The sequence below is a fragment of the Chelonoidis abingdonii genome, chromosome 1 (assembly GCF_003597395.2).
Source record: "Chelonoidis abingdonii isolate Lonesome George chromosome 1, CheloAbing_2.0, whole genome shotgun sequence".
In the NCBI taxonomy this organism is placed as follows: Eukaryota; Metazoa; Chordata; order Testudines; family Testudinidae; genus Chelonoidis; species Chelonoidis abingdonii.
The window spans coordinates 93,655,089-93,674,164 of record NC_133769.1 but is presented as its reverse complement, the minus strand read 5'-3'; the positions used below and the strand labels follow the sequence as shown (position 1 = coordinate 93,674,164).

The 19,076-nt window shown below is 47.4% G+C and overlaps 1 protein-coding gene across 1 annotated transcript; it reads left to right on the top strand.

The window, feature by feature from the left end:
- Positions 1-898: 898 nt before the first annotated feature.
- On the top strand, positions 899-18,811 carry GSG1 (germ cell associated 1). Its single transcript, XM_032797437.2, has 6 exons — positions 899-957; positions 4,333-4,651; positions 10,303-10,350; positions 14,052-14,204; positions 14,639-14,750; positions 18,349-18,811. Exons 2-6 carry the CDS (start codon positions 4,333-4,335, stop codon positions 18,677-18,679), a joined length of 963 nt encoding a protein of 320 aa, XP_032653328.1. The 5' UTR covers positions 899-957; the 3' UTR covers positions 18,680-18,811.
- Positions 18,812-19,076: the final 265 nt, after the last annotated feature.

Below are 19,076 nucleotides of genomic sequence, written 5' to 3'. Positions count from 1 at the left end.
AATCCATTCTGAGAACCCCGAACAACGCTGGGAGACTCGCCCACCTCCTGACCCAGATAGGCAGGTGTGCATGGGATACCTTACGGGCACTTTTCTGTAATGAAGTTCTAACTTAACGCAAGTTTCTTGCGTCATAGTGAGAGCTCCCCTATGCCCTTTAGTGGCTGTTTGACATATTCTTCCTGCTGGCCGGTTATTTCTTTTTAATTAAAATTTGAAGAGGTTGTGAGAGGTGCTGGATTGATGTCCCTTGGAGTCTCACATCTTCCATCCTCAGAATGACTGCCCTTTCCTTTTCGTATGCCTCAGTTCTGCCAAGGAGAAGACAACTCCAATGATCAAGGGAGCTCAACCTCAATGGCCCATTCAGTTCCTTGCCACTCTGTTGTAACTGTCAACAGTGAGACCAGCTACTCCCTGCCGTTTTTTGGACAGCTAGGCATTAGTCTGAGAAACTCCAACTCACTTTGTATAGGCTACCAAACATCCATCAGATGGGAGTAACTGGAGTCTCCTCTTTATTATATTGAAACTTTTTCCTCAGTGAATGCAGGTCACTCTTTGCGCTTAATCCCAGCCTGCAACACCAATCTCTTCCGTATAATCTCCCAGAACAGCTGTGCCATGATTGCATTGTGGATTATAAAACAGCTCAAAACAGCTGCTGGCTGGAAGGGAGAGCATTTAATAATCACAGGGTGTTGGGGGGCTGGGTGGGTTTGGGAGGCAATGAAGGAGAAAGAGCTTTAGAAGCAGTTTTTTGTTTTCTTGAAAGATCTAGCTGGTAGATGCAGGAGAGAGCAAGGCAAAGAGTGAGTCCTACAGCTGTACCGTCCACAAACTAAACAACAGCACGTAAAAGACCCACCAGCAAGGTAAATTCTACTCTCCTTTATTTCAGCAGGTTAACTGCAGAGGCTTTCCAGATGCCAGAAATTGTCTGACCACTTGCTGGCAGTAAGTCCTTGGCTTTTGTAGAAGGACACTTTTCCGGGTGTGTTTGTCTAAGGGACGAATTCAGGTTGCCTTCTCGCTTTCCTAATCAATGTCCACCTCTCTCTCCGTTCTTCTACATCCTCCCGGCACCACCATTTTCTTCCCCTTCTTCTTCCCTTTGCCCCAGTCCTAAGGTATTTAGAAAATTATGCAGATTCTAAGATGCTGACGCAAATACAGCTGCACAGAATTTTTTTCTCATGGAAGATTTAGGTGAAAATAAAAAAAAGTGTTTGACAAGATTTTAATAATAATTGATGCTAAATCCCTTTTTAGCAAGTGCAAACAGAATAATTTTGACCCAAAAAATTCTGAAAAATGGAAAACTTGGTTTTCAATGGAAAATTTTCAGTTTTCAGGTTTTCTGCTTTTAGATGGAATGCTGGATATTTTTGAGGAAAGCACACACTTTCTACAAAAAACCTGTTTTCTTGACAATCTTATCTTCCTCAGAAAAATGTGTTACTGGAAATTTTTTCCACCAGCCCTGGCCACAACCCCTTAACTAATACTGTGCAGGTGGCAACTATCTGCTTCCTGGACACAGTAAAGTCAAACATACCTTCAGATTAGAGATTGAATGAGTAACTCTGTAGTGTTGGCAGCACCTTTCCCAGTGTAATTGATTGGGATTGTTTACTCTGCAGAAGAGAAGAATGAGGGGGGATTTGATAGCTGCTTTCAACTACCTGAAAGAGGGTTCCAAAGAGGATGGATCTATATACTGTTTTCAGTGGTACCAGATGACAGAACAAGGAGTAATGGTCTCAAGTTGCAGTGGAGGTGGTTTAGGTTGGATATTAGGAAAAACTTTTTCACTAGGAGGGTGGTGAAGCACTGGAATGGGTTACCTAGGGGGGTGTTGAAATCTCCTTCCTTAGAGATTTTTAAGGTCAGACTTGACAAAGCCCTGGCTGGGATGATTTAGTTGGAAATTGGACCTGCTTTAAGCAGGGGGTTGGACTAGATGATCTCCTGAGGTCCCTTCCAACCCTGATATTCTATGATTCTATGATTCTAACAGGGAGGTTGCTGAGTAATTGTCAATGGAGTGGCTCAGGAGGAGGAAACAGAAGCCTGAGCAATAGACTTTGAAGGGAGAGAGAAGGGCATTCTCAGTAGTTAGGTAGTTTCTTACCTTTGCTCAATGCATTCTGCTTGGGCACACAGTGTTTTGAGAGTAGGGTGACCAGATGTCCCGATTTTATAGGGACAGTCCTGATTTTTGGGTCTTTTTCTTATATAGGCTCCTGTTACTCACCACCCCCATCCTGATTTTTCACACTTTCTGTCTGGTCACCCTATTTGAGGCTGTGTCTACACTTGCAGCAGTACATAGAGCACTGACTTTGCACACCTCCTACCACAGCTATACACAGCAGTGTAGATGATGAGGCACTGCTTAGGTGAGTAACAACATGCCAGAACCTTAGGGTATGTACTCCACACAGTCTTTCTATGCCCAGGCAGTGCCTCCCACGTCTACACTGTAGTGTCCTGCTGCCTCAATGCAGCCCTTCCCCACCACAGGGAAAACCTACGGCCCAGGGGAAAGGCTCTGGCAGGCAGGAGGCTCCTTGCTGCTGAAGCCTTTCCCCACTGCCCCAATCCCTCCAGGGTCTTTCACTGCCCTGTGTAACTACAAACTGCAGTGTGGATGCAGCCTGCTTTTCACTGCAGCCTGCAGCTATACATACCCTGCAAACTGCCATCAATGTAGACAAGGCCTTCTGTGTGATGCAAGGCTAGTCAATCCTGCTCCCACCCAAGGGGGAAAGTTGCTCCATCTCAGGCACTGTCCTTTACTGATCAGACATAATGAGCTTTCTGGTTAACAAAGCAGGGGTTGTGGCCTCCTTGGGCCATGTCCTTGTAATTTCTCATGAGTGAAGCAGCATTCTGCCTCACATATTATTTATTTTTGGTTGTGCCCCAGAAGGGCCAGGTATTTCCCAGACATTGAAAAGAAGGTGGTCCCTGCTTTGGGGAGCTCACAGTGTGAAGGCGGACAGACAGAGGTTAGAGGGAATGGAACAGCAGGAGGCAATTTACATACTATCAACTCTATCCATGGTGAGCAGCACAGCTGAAATAAGTCTTTACGAGAATCTTAAATACGGAAAGGTAGGAGCCACGCCAATGAACTCAGCAAGGTTGTACCATGCATTGGGGATGCCCCATGGAAGAAGGCACTGAAACGATTACATGCGAAACTGGCAGATGGACAGATAACATCTAAATGCTGTAGGGAGTGTTTTGCTGGGAGACCTCAAGAGAAAACCCCAGGGTTCTTGGGGGAAGAGATGTGAGTTATTTAGCAGGGGCACTCTTCCCTCCGAGTGAGAAGTGGCCAGTGCTCTGACATACTAAGGTGCTGTTGGAGTTGCTGGCTTTCAAATGAACTGTAACATGGAGGCTTTTATTGTCATTTAAGATCTTCATTACACTTTTTGAAAGACCAGGGGTACTGCCATCCCAGTGTTCCATTCAGATTCTGATTTAAGAGCTGGTAGCTTCCTGTGTGGGAAGTGTTGTCTAGTGGGGAGTCAGGCTGGGGAGTCAGGATTCCTAGGTTCTCTTCCTAGGTCTCTGATCTGGTGTGTGACCTTGGTTAATTTATGTAACCTTTCTCTGCCTCAGTTTCCCTATCTGCAAAATGACTATAATCATGCTTACCTCTCACAATGTGGGGCTAAATTAACCATCTCTGGGAAAAAAAATGCTTTGCAACCCTTCAATAAAATGTGCTATGGCATTGCAAATTTGCATTTTATTGGGATACAATAGTCTTCTTCACTTCCTGTTCAAAGCTGTTGCATGGTGTTTCTGGGAGCTTTTTAACTGCTGCGGCATGTCACCTCAGAGGTGCTTGCATTTCATGGCCCTGATCATTTCATCAGTTTTGTACATACAGCTTTCTCTGAAGAAAGAAACTCCACTCACTCTGTCACTGAAGGATTATTCCCTACAGTATATTCTCCAATTCCTTTGTTCAGTCCAATTTTAAATGGATGAAGCAACCACTTCCCTCAAGTGACTATTCCACAGTCTTAGGGGTCATGCTGTAAGGAAACGGTTTCTCATTCCTGAGTGAGGTAATAAGATGCCCTGAGGATGGCAGACTGTCCTGTTTCTCCTCCCTGCCCTCACACACACACATTTACACATTTTGGTGGGATACAACATAGGCCCAACTACTCAAAGGTGTTTAGGTTCTGACTCCCAGTGAAATCAGTGGAAGTGAGAAGCCTACATACTGGTGAGCGTCTGGGCCATTGTGCGCGGTGAGGGAGATGCACGGCTGATATGTGAGTCCTTCATGTTTGTTTGTTGCAGATGGAACTGCTGAAGATCCTGCCTTGGCATCGTGCTGTCTTGGCAGTTGTCCTGAATCTGCTGGCTCTCTGCCTCTCTACCACAGCCCTGCTTGGCAGCTACTGGTGTGTTGGGACCCAGAAGGTGCCCAAGCCTTTGTGTGGAAAGGACAAAGCCACCAAGTGCATCGGTGTGCACGTGTCTGCGGGCGGAGGTGCTGCCAATTCTTCATCCCAGGATGTAGTGCACTACAGCTGGGAGACTGGAGATGACCGCTTTGCCTTCCGATACTTCCACACTGGCATGTGGCTTTCCTGTGAGGAGAACATGGAAGGGTCAGGTAGCATCTCCATCAAGGCAGCCTCAGCCTCATTCTTATTACAGCAAAATGTATTTAGTGTCAATGATAGGTGCCAGGCAGACAACACCAGGGAAAGGTGCCTCCTCCATACCCACAGAACGAGTAGAGTTGGGGAAGTGGCAGTGCCCACCTCCTACCCATACCCACACACCACACCACCATACTTCATCCCTCAGTGAGGGGAATGATGTGTGGGAGTTGAATGGGTCTTGGAGACAAGATGAGACTGCTAACAAAAAAGCACCTTAGTGCTATTTATGGTGGGGGGTGGTTTTGCAGTGAGAGACAGGGTGATGGCTTTATGAAGTGCTGACAACTGTCACCATTTTCATTGCAAGTACCGTGACAGGAGGTGTTTTTCTTAAAGCCCTAGGCCCTGGGGTCCTGTGAATAAGAATTTCAACTGTCATATTTTATTAAAAAACACCCCCCTCCAAAGTTTCTCTCCCTCAGAGCTGTGGAGAAAAGCTTGCAAACCTGAACCCCAAAGGTGCAAATGACAAAAGGAGTATGAACAAGAGGCGCTTATCTTTAGAAGCTTGTGGTTTGGGGTGGGATGATACATTCATGCTTTTTGAATGCTTGGCACTGGCAATACGCTTCACGCCACTTTTGTGCCAACCAAATTCTGCCTGTGCTGGGGGAGGCGCTGGTGTGGCTGGTCTAATTATGGCAATTTAGACTGATGGTGCTGGTCTAGTTTATGGCAACATTACCCAGGCTGCCTATGGACTGCTCCGCAGCCCAGAGCCCTTTGAACATGTCTCCTATCACCCCAACTTGCTTACTCCCACCCCTGCCTCAACTCTTGTGCTGTGGCTTTTGTCAGCCCCATGTCACACCTGCTCTGGGGGAATTCTCCCCAAGACAACCTTTATGGCCTGGCATATGTGGATCAGAACCAGCCCCAAAGGCAGCAAGCAGTTAGGTTGAAACTAATAATACTGAAATGAAAGGCATTTTAGCCCATCCCCGTTCCTCTGAGCCAGCCAACCTTCCCCTTTCCTCAGAGGCACTCATAGGGAACTTGGCAGTTCAAGAAGGCATTCTGTGCACTATTTCTCCTTCTGCGATCTGCTGGCATCAGCGCTTGAAAACAGAGAGGACACAAATTAAAAGCAGGACAACAATAAAAAAAAGCTTCAGTCACTCTCAGGACTTGCTGAGAAGACTGGTTTGTTCTTGGCATTGTCAGGAATGGGTCAGAAACAGGATGAGCTTAAGTGGGGATGCTTAAAGCTGTGATTAATTTCCATGGCAATAGCAGGGTGTGACGAAGTGGGACTGTTTTTAATGTTTCCTCTGAATACTGTGTGGGTGCCTCAGTTTCTCGCCAACGCTCTGTCTCCTGGCAACTAATGGCCTGGGCCCTTCCCCCCTGCAACGGGATGCCAAAGGTGTGGGAGAACAAAGAGGTCAGGTGACCTCCTGGCCCAGGAAAGGAACTCAACAGAGAAGGAGGGGCTGGAGGGGGTTTCAGTTTGGAGCTGGCTGGGGAAGGAAAGTGAGGGCAGACGGGGTTGTCTGGCTCACTGGGCCCCGAAATGGACCCAGCTTAGGGGTCCTGTTCTCTGTACCTACAAGCTCTGTTTTAGATCGTGTTCCTGTCATCTAATAAACCTTTGTTTTACTGGCTGGCTAAGAGTCACGTCTGACTGCGAAGTGGGGGTGCATGCAGGACCCTCTGGCTTCCCCAGGACCTCGCCTGGGCGGACTTGCTGTGGGAAGCGCACGGAGGGGCATATGCTGAATGCTCCAAGGTCAGACCCAGGAAGGTGAAGCCATGTGAGCTTCTTGCTGTGAAGATAGTCTGCTCCAAGGGAGAGGAGGCTCCCTAAAGTCCTGCCTGACTTTGTGGGGAGCAGTTCCAAAGCATCGCCTGGGGACTCCATGACACAGGGATGCATTGAGAATGAAACTGCATCATTTGATTGAGTTCAAGGTGTTTTCAGAGAGGTAGTGGGGCTCTTGAGAATACTGGAATAACAGTGAGGCAGGAAGGGAAGGAGATCTGATAGGTTTGGATTTTAGTAATGCATTTGGTACAATTTTTCGTGAAATCAGACTCTCAAAATTAATTCAGACTGGCTTGCATATAGCCCCTGTTATGTGTCTTGGCAGCAGGTTGAAGGACCAGAAACAAAGGATTATGATCAGCTGCAAAGTATTGAATTTTGGGAAGGTGTCTGATGGGGCCACTGCATGGCTCAGTATTAGGGACAATGTTGTTAATAACTTCACTAAAGTCTAGAGGAGGTGGTGAACAGTGAGTTAATGAAATCTGCAGATGGTACTGAGCTGGAAGGAATCCTGAACACCACTGAGAGGAAAGATATAATACAAGGGGTTTACAGAGATTAGAATTGTGGGCAGAAAATAACAAGATGAGATTCAGCTGGAGAAAAAAGGCAAGCTAATATATACGGGGGAAAATAATCTGCCCAGGGGAGATTCAGTGGGAAAGAGAACGCTGGTAAACAGTCATGCTAAAAGAGACTTTTAGGGATTATAATGGATGTGCAGATTAGACAAAAGTTTGCACTGGGATATGGAGGCCAAAGCAATTTTGGATTGTATATACCTAAGTGTGAGGAAGTGATAGTGATTCTGTATTGGGGGACAGTCAGAGTTTCCTTTGGAGAAGGGGTGTCCTGTTCTTAAGAAAAGGTACATCCTTCTTTGGGAAGGAGCTGTGAGCTACTTTCTGCGGGACCAGTGGCAAGTGAAAATTCCGTGTCCTACCTGGGAGCTGACTCTTCTGGTGCCTATTACACGAGCTCCTCAGCAGAGGCTGGAATCAACCTGATGAATGCAGCTGAGATTATATCTGGCAATGAGGGCCGTGGTGAAGTTTAGTCTCCTTCACAGGTGCAGCAGAGATTGGATACAACTCTGGATATTTTTAAAGTCTTGGGCAATTAATGAGAACATAATACATTCTACAGACAAGTCAATGCTTGTCTTTCTGCCACTGTCAATAACCAATGGCCTAGCTCAGTTTGGTGCCTAGAGTATTCTGGCCTCTGTGTGTTGAGCAGATTGAATGGCTGTTGATAAGTGGCCTGGAGCAATGTCAGAAAGTTATATATGAAAATTATAATGGAATTTCTAGTCTATATATAGAAAGTAGATGGGGTTGATTAGAGTTCCATGTCTCATATGAAAAAAGGCAGATGGAGTTTCTGTGGAGATTAGGATCTCAAACACGTGGCCTGCGATCTGCATGCGCCCTGAGAAGTTATTTTCTGTGGCCTGCGAGCTCATCACAGCCCCTCCACCCGCCCTCCCCCAGCGCTTACCTAGAGCGGCTCCAGCCGGGTGCACACCAGAGGCAGGGCAGGTTCCCTGCCTGCCCTGCCCCCGCAACGGTCCAGGAACTGGAAAGAACGTGGGGAAAGAGAAGCGCAGGCCAATGGGAGCTGCTGGGGGTGGTGCCTGAAGCAACAACACACACCCTTGTGCCCTTACTCCCCTGCATGTTCCAGCCGCTTCCCAGAGCAGGAAGGGGGGAGGACAGGCAGGCAGGCAGGGAGCCTGCCCTGACCCCGGTGCGCGCCGGGCCAGAGCCCGCCGCCCTGGGCCCCTCCTGAAGTCGAACCCTCTGCCCTGCGCCCCTTGCCACACCCTGGACCCCGACCCCCTGCCACACCCCTCCTGCACCCCAACCCACTACACTGAGCCCCCTGCTGCAGCCTGACCCCCTGCTGCACCCTGCACCTGAGTCCCTGCCCTGAGCCCCCTGCTGCAACTCGCACCCCTCCTGCACCCCAACCCCCTTCCCTAGGCCGCCTGCTGCACCCTGACCCCCTGCCCTGAGCCGCCTGCTGCACCCCACATCGCTCCTGCACCCCAACCCACTACACTGAGCCCCCTGCCACAGCCCAACCCCCTGCTGCACCCTGCACCTTAGCCCCTGCCCTGAGCCCCCTGTCGCAACTCGCACCCCTCCTGCACCCCAAACCCCTTCCCTAAGCTGTCTGCTGCACCCTGACTCCCTGCCCTGAGCCGCCTGCTGCATCCCACATCCCTCCTGCACCCCAACCCACTACACTGAGCCCCCTGCTGCAGCCTGACCCCCTGCTGCACTCTGCACCCCTCCTGCACCCCAACCCCCTTCCCTGAGCCGCCTGCCGTGCCCTGCACCTGACCCCCTGCCCTGAGCCCCCTGCAGCACCCCGCACCCCTCCTGCACCCCAGTCCGCTTCTCTGAGCCTCCTGCTGCACCCTGACCCCCTGTCCTGAGCCCCCTGCTGCACCCCACACCCCTCCTGCACCCCAACCCACTACACTGAGCCCCCTGCCGCAGCCTGACCCCCTCCTGCACCCTGCACCTGACCCCGTTGCACCCCGCACCCCTCCTGCACCCCAACCCCCTTCCCTGAGCCGCCTGCCGCACCCTGCACCAGATCCCCTGCCCTGAGCCCCCTGCAGCACCCCGCACCCCAACCCACTGCCCTGAGCCCTTTGCTTCACCCTGACCCTCTGCTGCACCCCTCCTGCACCCCAACTCACTGCCCTGAGCCACTGCCACAGCTCAACCCCCTGCCCTCAACCCCCTGCTGCACCCTACACTCTTCCTGCACCCCAGTCCCCTTCCCTGCACCACCTACTGCACCCTGACCCCCTGCCCTGAGCCCCCTGCTGTCCCCTGCACCCCAACCCACTACCCTGAGCCCCCTGCCGCACCCCTCCTGCACCTTGACCCCTGCTGCGCCCCTCATCCCTCCTGCACCCCACACCCCAACGCCCTCCCCTGAGTCCCTGCCACACCCCTCCTGCTCCCCCTGGGGGCAGGGAGGGGGCGGAGTTGGGGTGGGGATTTCAGGGAAGGGGTGGGAAGAGGCGGGGTGGGGCAGGGCTTCATGGAAGGGGTTGAGTGGGGGAGGGGCTGAGGGCGGCAGGGGGAGGTGTCAGTAATGCTGCCTTCAGCCAATGTACTAATCCTCTTGTGGCCCTCGTGGTCACTTGAGTTTGAGACCCCTGATCTGTATTGTGGTTTTCTTAGGACAGTTGGAAGTTGGAGTGAGACATGAGGCACCTCTCTGGTTTGTTTATGGAGCGTAAGAGGAAAAGAGTTCATGTGTTTGGCAAATAACAGGCAGGCAAATGGAGCATGGGCCATGTGATGAGCTTGAGGGTTTGCAGCTGATACTGGAAAATCATGAAATAGAAGAGTGGGATGGAAGAAAATTTATGATCTCCAAGCTGAAGCTGGAAGGGGTGAAGTTACAGAGTTAAAGCAGCTTGCAGAACTTCTATGACAGCAAAGAGCATTTGCTCTCATCACAGCTTTCTTTTAATGTTTTGAATTTATAGCTATTTACTTATACTCAGCTGTATTTAATTTTTTGTGAATGTATACCAGCGTTTTCATAAGAGCCCCATCTGCACTAGACAGACAGACCATTGTCCTTCTTTCCCCACTTTTCCACACTGGACTCCACAACAGATCAAAGCAACCATCTCTTTGGTCAGAAAGACAGCAGACTCTAGAAGACCTTAAGATAGGTAGAGCCTGCAAGCTTGAAAAGTGAAAGAGGCACGTAAGGTGGAATTTTTCCCCCCTCCATCCTCCTCTATCATCTTTTGAGAATCCATATAATCTGAGCTTGATCGTGTTTGTATTTCAGATGAGAAATGTCGTAGCTTCATCGAGCTTTCACCCCCAGCAGAGAGAGGTAAGAATGAGGCTCTTCTTTTTCTCACTAGAGTTGCCCAACGCACCTTCTAGCGATCAGGGAACTTCAGCAGGTTGAGAGGGTGTTGTAGGCACCTAAAGGGCTGGGCGAAATCCTGGCCTACTGAAGTCAAAGTATTGAGGATTTCACCCCAAATGTTTACCCAAAACATCTGGCATCAGCCCCCCAAAACTAGAAATCTCAACCTTCCTCACATAATTTCTGGTATTTCCTGCTGTCAGCCCAACTGTAAATGTGACAAAAACAGCCTTTTTTGCTATGTTTCAGCATGTCTAATCTTGGTCATAACCTGGAATGCACACAAGCAGTCAGCGTAAGTGATAAATAGTAACACAGATGTACCATCAACTTGACATATGATCTTGGGCAAGTCACTTCTGTCAAAAAGTTGAAACATGGCCACCATTTTCAGTGCTTTAATTTTTGGGTCCCAACCTGAGACACCAGAGTTCTGAATTTCAGTCATTCTGAGCATCCATTACTCCAGCTGAATAGGGTGAACACCCGTAAACTAGACTCTAAGGGTGAAATCTTAGCCGCACTGAAGCCAACGGCAAAACTTCCATTGACTTCAGAGGGGCCAGGATTTCATCCTATGTGTCTCAATGTGGCCACTATTTTGGGGTACCCACTTTTCAAAATGTTGGTCCTACTTTCTCTTTAAAATGGTGCTAATAATGTGTACCCCACCTTTGCAATGCACCTTGAAATCTACAGAAGAGAAATAGAAGAATATGTGAGCAAAGAATTCTTAATATTAACAAGCTACTCTCCCAGAAGCATGCAAGAAACCTGCTTTCATTCTTCGTTCAAGTCAGAAATCTTTACTGTAGGCATCAAAATCTAAAACAGACAGGGCCTGTGGCCAGATTTCTGTGGGCTGCTGTTCAGGGCAGTTTGCTGTGGGTTAGGATCTGTGCAAGGGAGGGGAGTTTTGTGTTTTGTTGTAGAGGGATTGAGTTCTAGTGGAGGTCAGGATAGGGGTAAGATGCTGTTTCATTTTATCTTTATTCTAGGAACTCGTGTCAGCAGTGCTCAGACCCTGGGATATGTAGCCTGTTATATTAATATATACATCTAAATAAATAATAGAGTCCCCTGTTCTCCTTGGGAATAAGAAATCTGTATTTTTAGTTATGGCACTTGTTAGTTAAAAACTGACCTGTAGTCACAATGGGAGCTATTTCTACAGGGTAACTTAAATTTTTGTTTCAGAGTTGCAGCCGTGTTAGTCTGTATCCGCAAAAAGAACAGGAGTACTTGTGGCACCTTAGAGACTAACAAATTTATTTCAGCATGAGCTTTCGTGAGCTACAGCTCACTTCTTCGGATGCATAGAATGGAACACACAGACAGGAGATATNCAAAAAGAACAGGAGTACTTGTGGCACCTTAGAGACTAACAAATTTATTTCAGCATAAGCTTTCGTGGGCTACAGCTCACTTCTTCGGATGCATAGAATGAAACACACAGACAGAAGATATATATACATACAGAGAACATGAAAAGGTGGAAGTATGCATACCAACAGGAAGAGTCTAATCAATTGAGATGAGCTATCATCAGTAGGAGAAAAAAAAATTGAAGTGATAATTAAGATGACCCATAACAGAGACTGGGAATGGTTGGGTCATTACACTAATTGAATCTATTTCCCTATGTTAAGTTCTCCTCACACCTTCTGTGGGTCATCTTATCACTTCAAAAGTTTTTTTTCTCCTGCTGATGATAGCTCATCTCAATTGATTAGACTCTTCCTGTTGGTATGCATACGTCCCCCTTTTCATGTTCTCTGTATGTATAAATATCTCCTGTCTGTGTGTTTCATTCTATGCATCTGAAGAAGTGAGCTGTAGCTCACGAAAGCGCATGCTGAAATAAATTTGTTAGTCTCTAAGGTGCTACAAGTACTCCTGTTCTTTTTAAATGTTTGAGCTTTGCCTATCCCCAACCAACTTTGCACAGATATGTTATTCAAACACAAGGTCATCTTCCTAGTCTTTCTGTATTAATTAGTTTTAACAGAGTAGCATGTGTTATCCATGATCCACTACCAGTCTCAATCCTTCCTCACAATAGGATTCCCTACTGCTATAAAGGAACGGGCAGCAAGCTTGTTGTATTTAAATGACAGTTATTAATTATTCTAACAGGTAGAACTACAGGCTAAGTCTACTCGACAACAGATGGACTAAAACCAGGAGTGGGAATTACTTGTGAACTTAGAGAATGGAAAATGATATCCAGAAACAGTTATGTAAGAACTTAGTATAACTAGATGCTTCCTGCTCCTTATCAGAACCTGAACTGTAGAATAGGGAGAATAGTCTCCCAGCTCATCTTGAACTCCTCCTGCACTGGGTCTATATGGCTTATTTGGAGACAACCCAGAGATCATTTTTCCTTTTATGGAGCAACTGGGCAACAGGAGTCTTGAGGCCTCCTTAGCTCGAGGCTTACAAGGCAGCTCAGGCTTTCCCCAATCACCTTCCACTAGCTCCAGGGACTTGGCGCTCACGTTCTTGGCTCAAAGCCAGACTCCTGATGCATAGGCCCTCAGCTTCTGTGCTCAAAGGCAATCCTGTCTGAGTCCTGTTATTTAGCCAAGGCTGAAAGAAGCTTCTGGAACTGACATTCCTGGGCTCCCAGATGTTACCTGCTAAGATTCCAAACTCCATCACAGTCCAAACTAAAGCTCTTGCTAATTGCACAGGGATGAAACAGGGCTCCCGAATGTTTGATTTTCAAATGGTCTTGTACAGATCCCAATTAGTATCCACAGTATTTTATATAATTGGAGTAACTTAGAACATCCTGTAGGAGAGCAGAATAATGTCTATGGAAGTTAGTGTAGCGTACAGTGTATCTCCTATTTAATACAATATCCACATCTGTTGTTATGATGAAATGGGGTGCCAAATCTTGGCTGCATTCCATCCCCTTTTCTCTTCAGGAAAACAACTGGTCCTCCCCACCTGGAAATGGGAGAAGGGGGAAGAGAGTTGGGGAAGGGAACTCCTTGGGTGGCATAGGGCTGGAATAAGGGCTCTATGTTGCATTCTCCCCTATAACTCCTGGCATAAGGCCATGCCAGAGGTGGGTATGTTGGGAGAAGGAGGGAGTGTAGCTGAAATTCACTGGACTCTGGCTAATTTGAGCTATTAGACAGTCCTAAAGCCACCTTCCCCCTCCCTTGCAGTGAAAGGTACAGTTCAATTTCAGGGCTAGGGTGTCTATTAGTACTAATGGTGGTTAGAGCAGGGGACTGGGAGACAGGCGATCCCAGAACAGAGATGTTACAGGACCCCTGTATATAAGGTCATCTTCTGACTTTTCTGAGCTCTACTCAACTGCCCTAGATGTACCTGTGTAGAGGATCCACACAAGACTTATGTATATCATTTAAACCCTAATTCAAAGGCTTAAGTGGTATATAAATCCTCTTCAGGCCATCTGCACAGAAGGGAATGTCGTCCCTGCAGAATAGCCACATTCTTTTTAGCCAATGTTTGTATTCACTCTGCATTGCTCAGCGGGCTGTGGGGAATGTCTGGAGATTTCACTCTCCCACTAGTTTATGGTGGGGATCCTTTGGGGGGGTCAGAGAGGGCTGTGGCAGGTCACGACCCTATTTTGTGCTGACTCTGAGAGGTCTCTTCTTTCCTCTGGTTCGTGGCAGGAATCCTGTGGCTGGCGTTGGGTTCGGAGATGGTCTACATCAGCTTGCTGGTCATTAGTTTCATCCTGCTGCTGGTAGAAATGCTGTACACTGGGAATCCAGTCTGCGGGCTGAAGCTCAATGCCTTCGCTGCTGTCTCCTCTGTGCTGTCTGGTTGGTGCTCCAGGGCAGGCACGGGGTCATGAAAGCATTCTTGGGTGGCAGCATGAGTGACCCAGGGCAGGGAGTAAAACTCATCAAGGAAAGAGTTCAAGAAGTCCTTCAGGGAAGAAAATGCTGCCAAGACCTCACACATTCATTAGCCTCAGTGTGTCAACTGGGGGGCAGAAGGGGAAAGGGGCCACGGAGACAATGTGTTAGTGAGAAAGAGAAGGAAATGGGCAGAGTTGGGGAGAATAATGGGGAATCAGAGGAGAGACAATGACACAGGGTGGGGGAACAGGGCCCAAGGGTGGAGATGACTTAGCTGCTGAACCTGCCGAGCGGAAGGATGAATTTGGTTCTAAGTCTTAGTTCCTTGACGGAAGAACAAATCAGCTGCCCCTGGCCTCCCGTGACAATTTTGCCTTCCTGTCCTCTTGCTTTAGGCCTGCTGGGGATGGTGGCTCACATGATGTACTCACAAGTCTTCCAAGCGACTGTCAATCTGGGGCCAGAGGACTGGAGACCGCACTCATGGGACTATGGCTGGGCTTTCTAGTACGTGAACTGTGAGGCTTTTCACATCCCTATGGCTGTAAGCTTCAGTCACACTCCACCTCTCCAGCACTCCACCTACTTAGCCCCCTTATTCCTGAAGACAGCTCCAATATGGCTTCCCCAGTGCTGCTTCTCTGTCATCCTTAGGTGTTTGCCTCAACCCTTGCCTCACACGGTTAACATAATAGATCTGGGATGGAAGATGCCCAGCTAGGTCACATCCTGTCCACTCCCCTGACTCAATGCAGGATTGCTCCCTGAAACACATATTCCCCAGAGTTTTGTCCAGTCCAATTTTAAATGAACCAAGATATGGAGCTTCCACCCCTTACCTTGAGAAACTATCCTAGAGTTTAATAGATCTCCCTATTTCAACCTGATCTATCAGGAAAGTTAACAAAAAACTGGGCATGGTTAGTCTTGAGAAATGAAGACTGAGAGGGGACCTGATGACAGTCTTTAAATATGTAAAGTGGTCAATTGTTCTCCATGTCCACTGAATGTAGGCCAAGAAGTAATGGGCTTAATCTGCTGTAAGGGAGGTTTAGGTTAGATATTAGGAAAAGCTTTCTAACTATAAGGGTAGTTAAATTCTGGAATAGGCTACCAAGGGCAGTCATGGATTTCTCACCAATGGAGGTTTGTAAGAACAGGTTACATGTCTAGGTTTACATGGCTCTGCCTCAGTGCAGTGCTGGACTAGATGATCTCTTGAGGTCTCTTTCAGCCCTACATTTCATTTCTATGATTACCAAATGTCTTCTGGGATTCAGCCTAAATTGTCCTTTTAGGAAAAGAAAAGAACACTGTCCACCTGAGACTGCCAGGGGAATGAACAGAAACTAAATGTAATTACACAAACTGACATTTGGCCAGGAACTGTCTAGCTTTCAAAAGGTGCCATGAGGCCTTTAATGACTGTATTGTGAAGATCTCTCCTTTACATGTATTTATAGCTAAGGCTATGGCTATGCTACGAGGTAGAGGTATGATTTCCCTGCTCATGTACACATAGTCACTCTAGTGCAACGAGAACTAGTGCGAGTATAAATAGCAGTGTAGCCACGGTATCTGTAGCAGTGACAGGCTTGCGCCGTGCATACAAACCCACCTGAAACTGGTGGGTATGTACTCAGCACAGTTCAGTCATGCCTCTGTTGCTGCTGCCAGTGCTGCTGTGGCTACACCGCTATTTATACTCACGATAGCACAATCAGAGTTAGTACAAGTATGTGTACACGAGCAGGAGAAATCATATCCCTAGTTCATAGTGCAGACATAGCTTAAAAGTCAACTTCTCCAGCAGCACAGTGCTCCCTGACAGCATGCTAGGGCACAGGCTTAGTACTGAATCAAAGGGGCAAGCATCCCCAAATTAATTGTCCAATGTTCCCTGCATAGTCCATGTAAATACCAACCAGGCCCAATCCTGCTGAGCTTGTGAGATCTGACAACCATCTAGAGCTGTGGGCTAAAGTGCCCTGACCTTCACTACCAGGTGTTTCTCTAGAATTGGATTCATCTATCCTCTCCATTTCATCATGGTTTGCTCATAAAACTAACACACTCCCGCATTTTCATATAAACAGCGGCAAGCTTAGGGCTCAGCCTCTCGTCACATCCCACATGGCCATCTGAACCCACCAACGTGGATAGTTTAGGTGTTGTTTTGCATTTTGTCTGTAAACTCGTGTCTAGACACTACAGTGCCTGGCGCTCTGTTGAAATGATTCACCAGAATCCCTCTTCTCCTGTGGCTTCACAATCTGTCTCCACTGCTACCTTCTATGTGGTCTTCCTGTTGCTCACATCAGTCAGTATAAGATTTTTTTGTGCCATTAGGAGTCTGTAGTCCTGACCATAGCCACCTTAATGCTAAATCCAACATACTTCTCTATATACAGCATCATGATGGCTCTATAAAGTTCCATCACATTTATGCACAGTGCAAGAAGATCCTCATAAGTGTAGCAAACATGCATTAAGGAAGCTGGTACTGGTGCGTGCAAGATACTGAGCACAGTGTCTACTGCTCACTATTGTCCGTATACAGTCATAAGTCAGAGGGAACACTGTCTCTTCCACAGGCTAACAGGAGCCACCTATTTAAGAGGAACATAGGCATAGCGCTAAAGAACATGTAGACCCAATATTGGTGTTTTGTGAGTCTGTGAGTGTGGCTCAAAGAGATGTTGGGAAATTCTGGGATTGAGGGACAAAACCAGAACACAAAACCTTTCAGACTTGACCAGATCACTGATGCATTAAATTTAGGATCCTTCTTCTAGCAGTGGCAAAGACCTAGTGCTTTAGAGGAACACAGAACTCCAATAAAAGCATCTGGCTAACGGTGCTATGTTGCAGGCTTAGAAGGGAAGCAGGAAGGTTCTTTCCTGACCCAGGCAGTGATCGGCTAATAGCTTGAAGCATGAGATTAGATGAGCAGAACTACATTTTTGGTGATCCAGGCCTTATTAAATCAAGTTGTAATGACCTCTGGCTGCATTGTATTCCACTGACTATCTGGTTACTGTGTGAAGTATTTTTTGCATTGGTTTTAAGTTTACTTGCCATTAACTTCAAGGGACTACAAATCAATCCCAAGTCAAAGTATGGGACAGTATAAAAAAGATGGCCTGATCAGTTTTCACTGTGTTCTTCTTAACCTCTTTTCTGATCAAGTCCCTCCCTTCTGCCACTCTAAATAATCTTATTTACATATTTCATCTTGCAAGCCTTGCTGCTGATGTGGAGCTTCTTAGTCTCAGCTCTGTCTTACAATAATGTGATCAAAACTGAACACAAATGATTAACATTGTTCTGTCTAGTATGATGTTCTCCAAAATGCCATTTTTCATTTTAAATGCAGTTGCACGCTGGTCAGTATCCTCCGTGATCTATGATGAGTCCTGAGTATTTATTCCTTGGAAAATCCTGCAGTTTCAAACCTAGATACATATAAAAAGTTTTTTATTTTTAGGGTTTTTTTTTTGCCATGTACGTAATATTGGCTAACTTGAATGTGAAGGGTTATTTTCCTTTGGTAATGATCCTATGCAAAGACCATATCAAAAGCTATTTGAAAACAAGACAAAACAAAGTGTCCAACAGGTGCCATAGAGAGTGGTTAATGTAACTGACGACTACAAAATGAACAAGATACTCAGGATCTCCCTGGCTGGCCTATTACTCTAAGGGGTCTGCCTCGTTATCATGCTTTCCAAATGCAAATTTTCCAGCGTCCTCCAGTCATTTTTTCTTGTGGCAGCCATTTTTTTTCCTTCTGGTATTTCCCCCCATCTCTTTCTCTACCATATGTTATGGATCTAGCAACATTTTACTCCATTGTTCAGGGGAAAGGGAAGGGTAACTGAGGCAGGATAAAGCTCAAGGGCTAGAATGGTTTGGGTCTGGGCTACAGCTCTGGTCTATCTAGTGATGTCCATCCCCAGTTAGTGGCCTCTGCTTGGTGTTCCAGAAGGTCATTAGCTCCTTTCAGTGCATCTGGTTCATTTCTTGACCCCATCATACTTCTCTGACAATGGAAGACTTTATTAAGATCCTCACTGCATATGCTGTTCTCCTTCCTCTCTCATAGCACGGCCTGGGCCTCCTTCACCTGCTGCATGGCCTCTGCTGTTACCACCCTCAACACTTACACCAAGACCGTGCTGGAATTCAAGCGTAACCATATCAAAGGCTATGATGGGAGCTTCAGGGACCAGTCACAGCACCATCAGTGCTTCATGCCGAAGCAGCAGTACAGGGAGCAGATGAGCAGCTACTACCAGCAGCGAGACAAGTCTCTCCACTCCATCTCAGAGGGGGTCGACTTTTACTCTGAGCTGCAACAGAAGGTGCTACAGCAGGAACCTGGACTGGAGTTAGATGAGGTCTTGGGACAGTCCATGGAAGAAGATCACTGTTAGGGACGGGGGAGTCGGCTGCTTGGGAAGCGGTAGGGAGATTGAGGTCTGAACCAAATACTAGTATCACTTATCAAGTTCTCTGGTGTTCTGGTTCCTTTCTTTAACACTTGTGGGGGGCTGGGAGGAGGAAAAGGCATGTGGTCACTGTTATCAATGTCTTTGGGGAGCACTGCAAGGACACTTACAGGGACATTATGGCTTGTGCTACTGGAGCTGGTCTGCTCTATTGAGAGCAATGTTACCATGCCAGTTGTGAATGGTAAATGCACAGACCATTTCCACTGGAAACTGTTATGCCACCTGTATCCTGGGGCTCCTGTGCTGCCACAGGGGTGCTATGGAGCCATTCCAATGCCATCAGTACCACAAAAATGGAAAGGGCTCACTCAGTGGGGAC

What these genes read in the sequence shown, in the direction of transcription:
- GSG1 (XM_032797437.2), top strand. Translation starts at nt 4,333, where the DNA reads ATGGAACTGCTGAAGATCCTGCCTTGGCATCGTGCTGTCTTGGCAGTT. An exon ending in TTCACCCCCAGCAGAGAGAG is followed by an intron (nt 10,351 to 14,051) that starts GTAAGAATGAGG and finishes GGTTCGTGGCAG; the next exon opens with GAATCCTGTGGCTGGCGTTG. An exon ending in GACTATGGCTGGGCTTTCTA is followed by an intron (nt 14,751 to 18,348) that starts GTACGTGAACTG and finishes CCTCTCTCATAG; the next exon opens with CACGGCCTGGGCCTCCTTCA.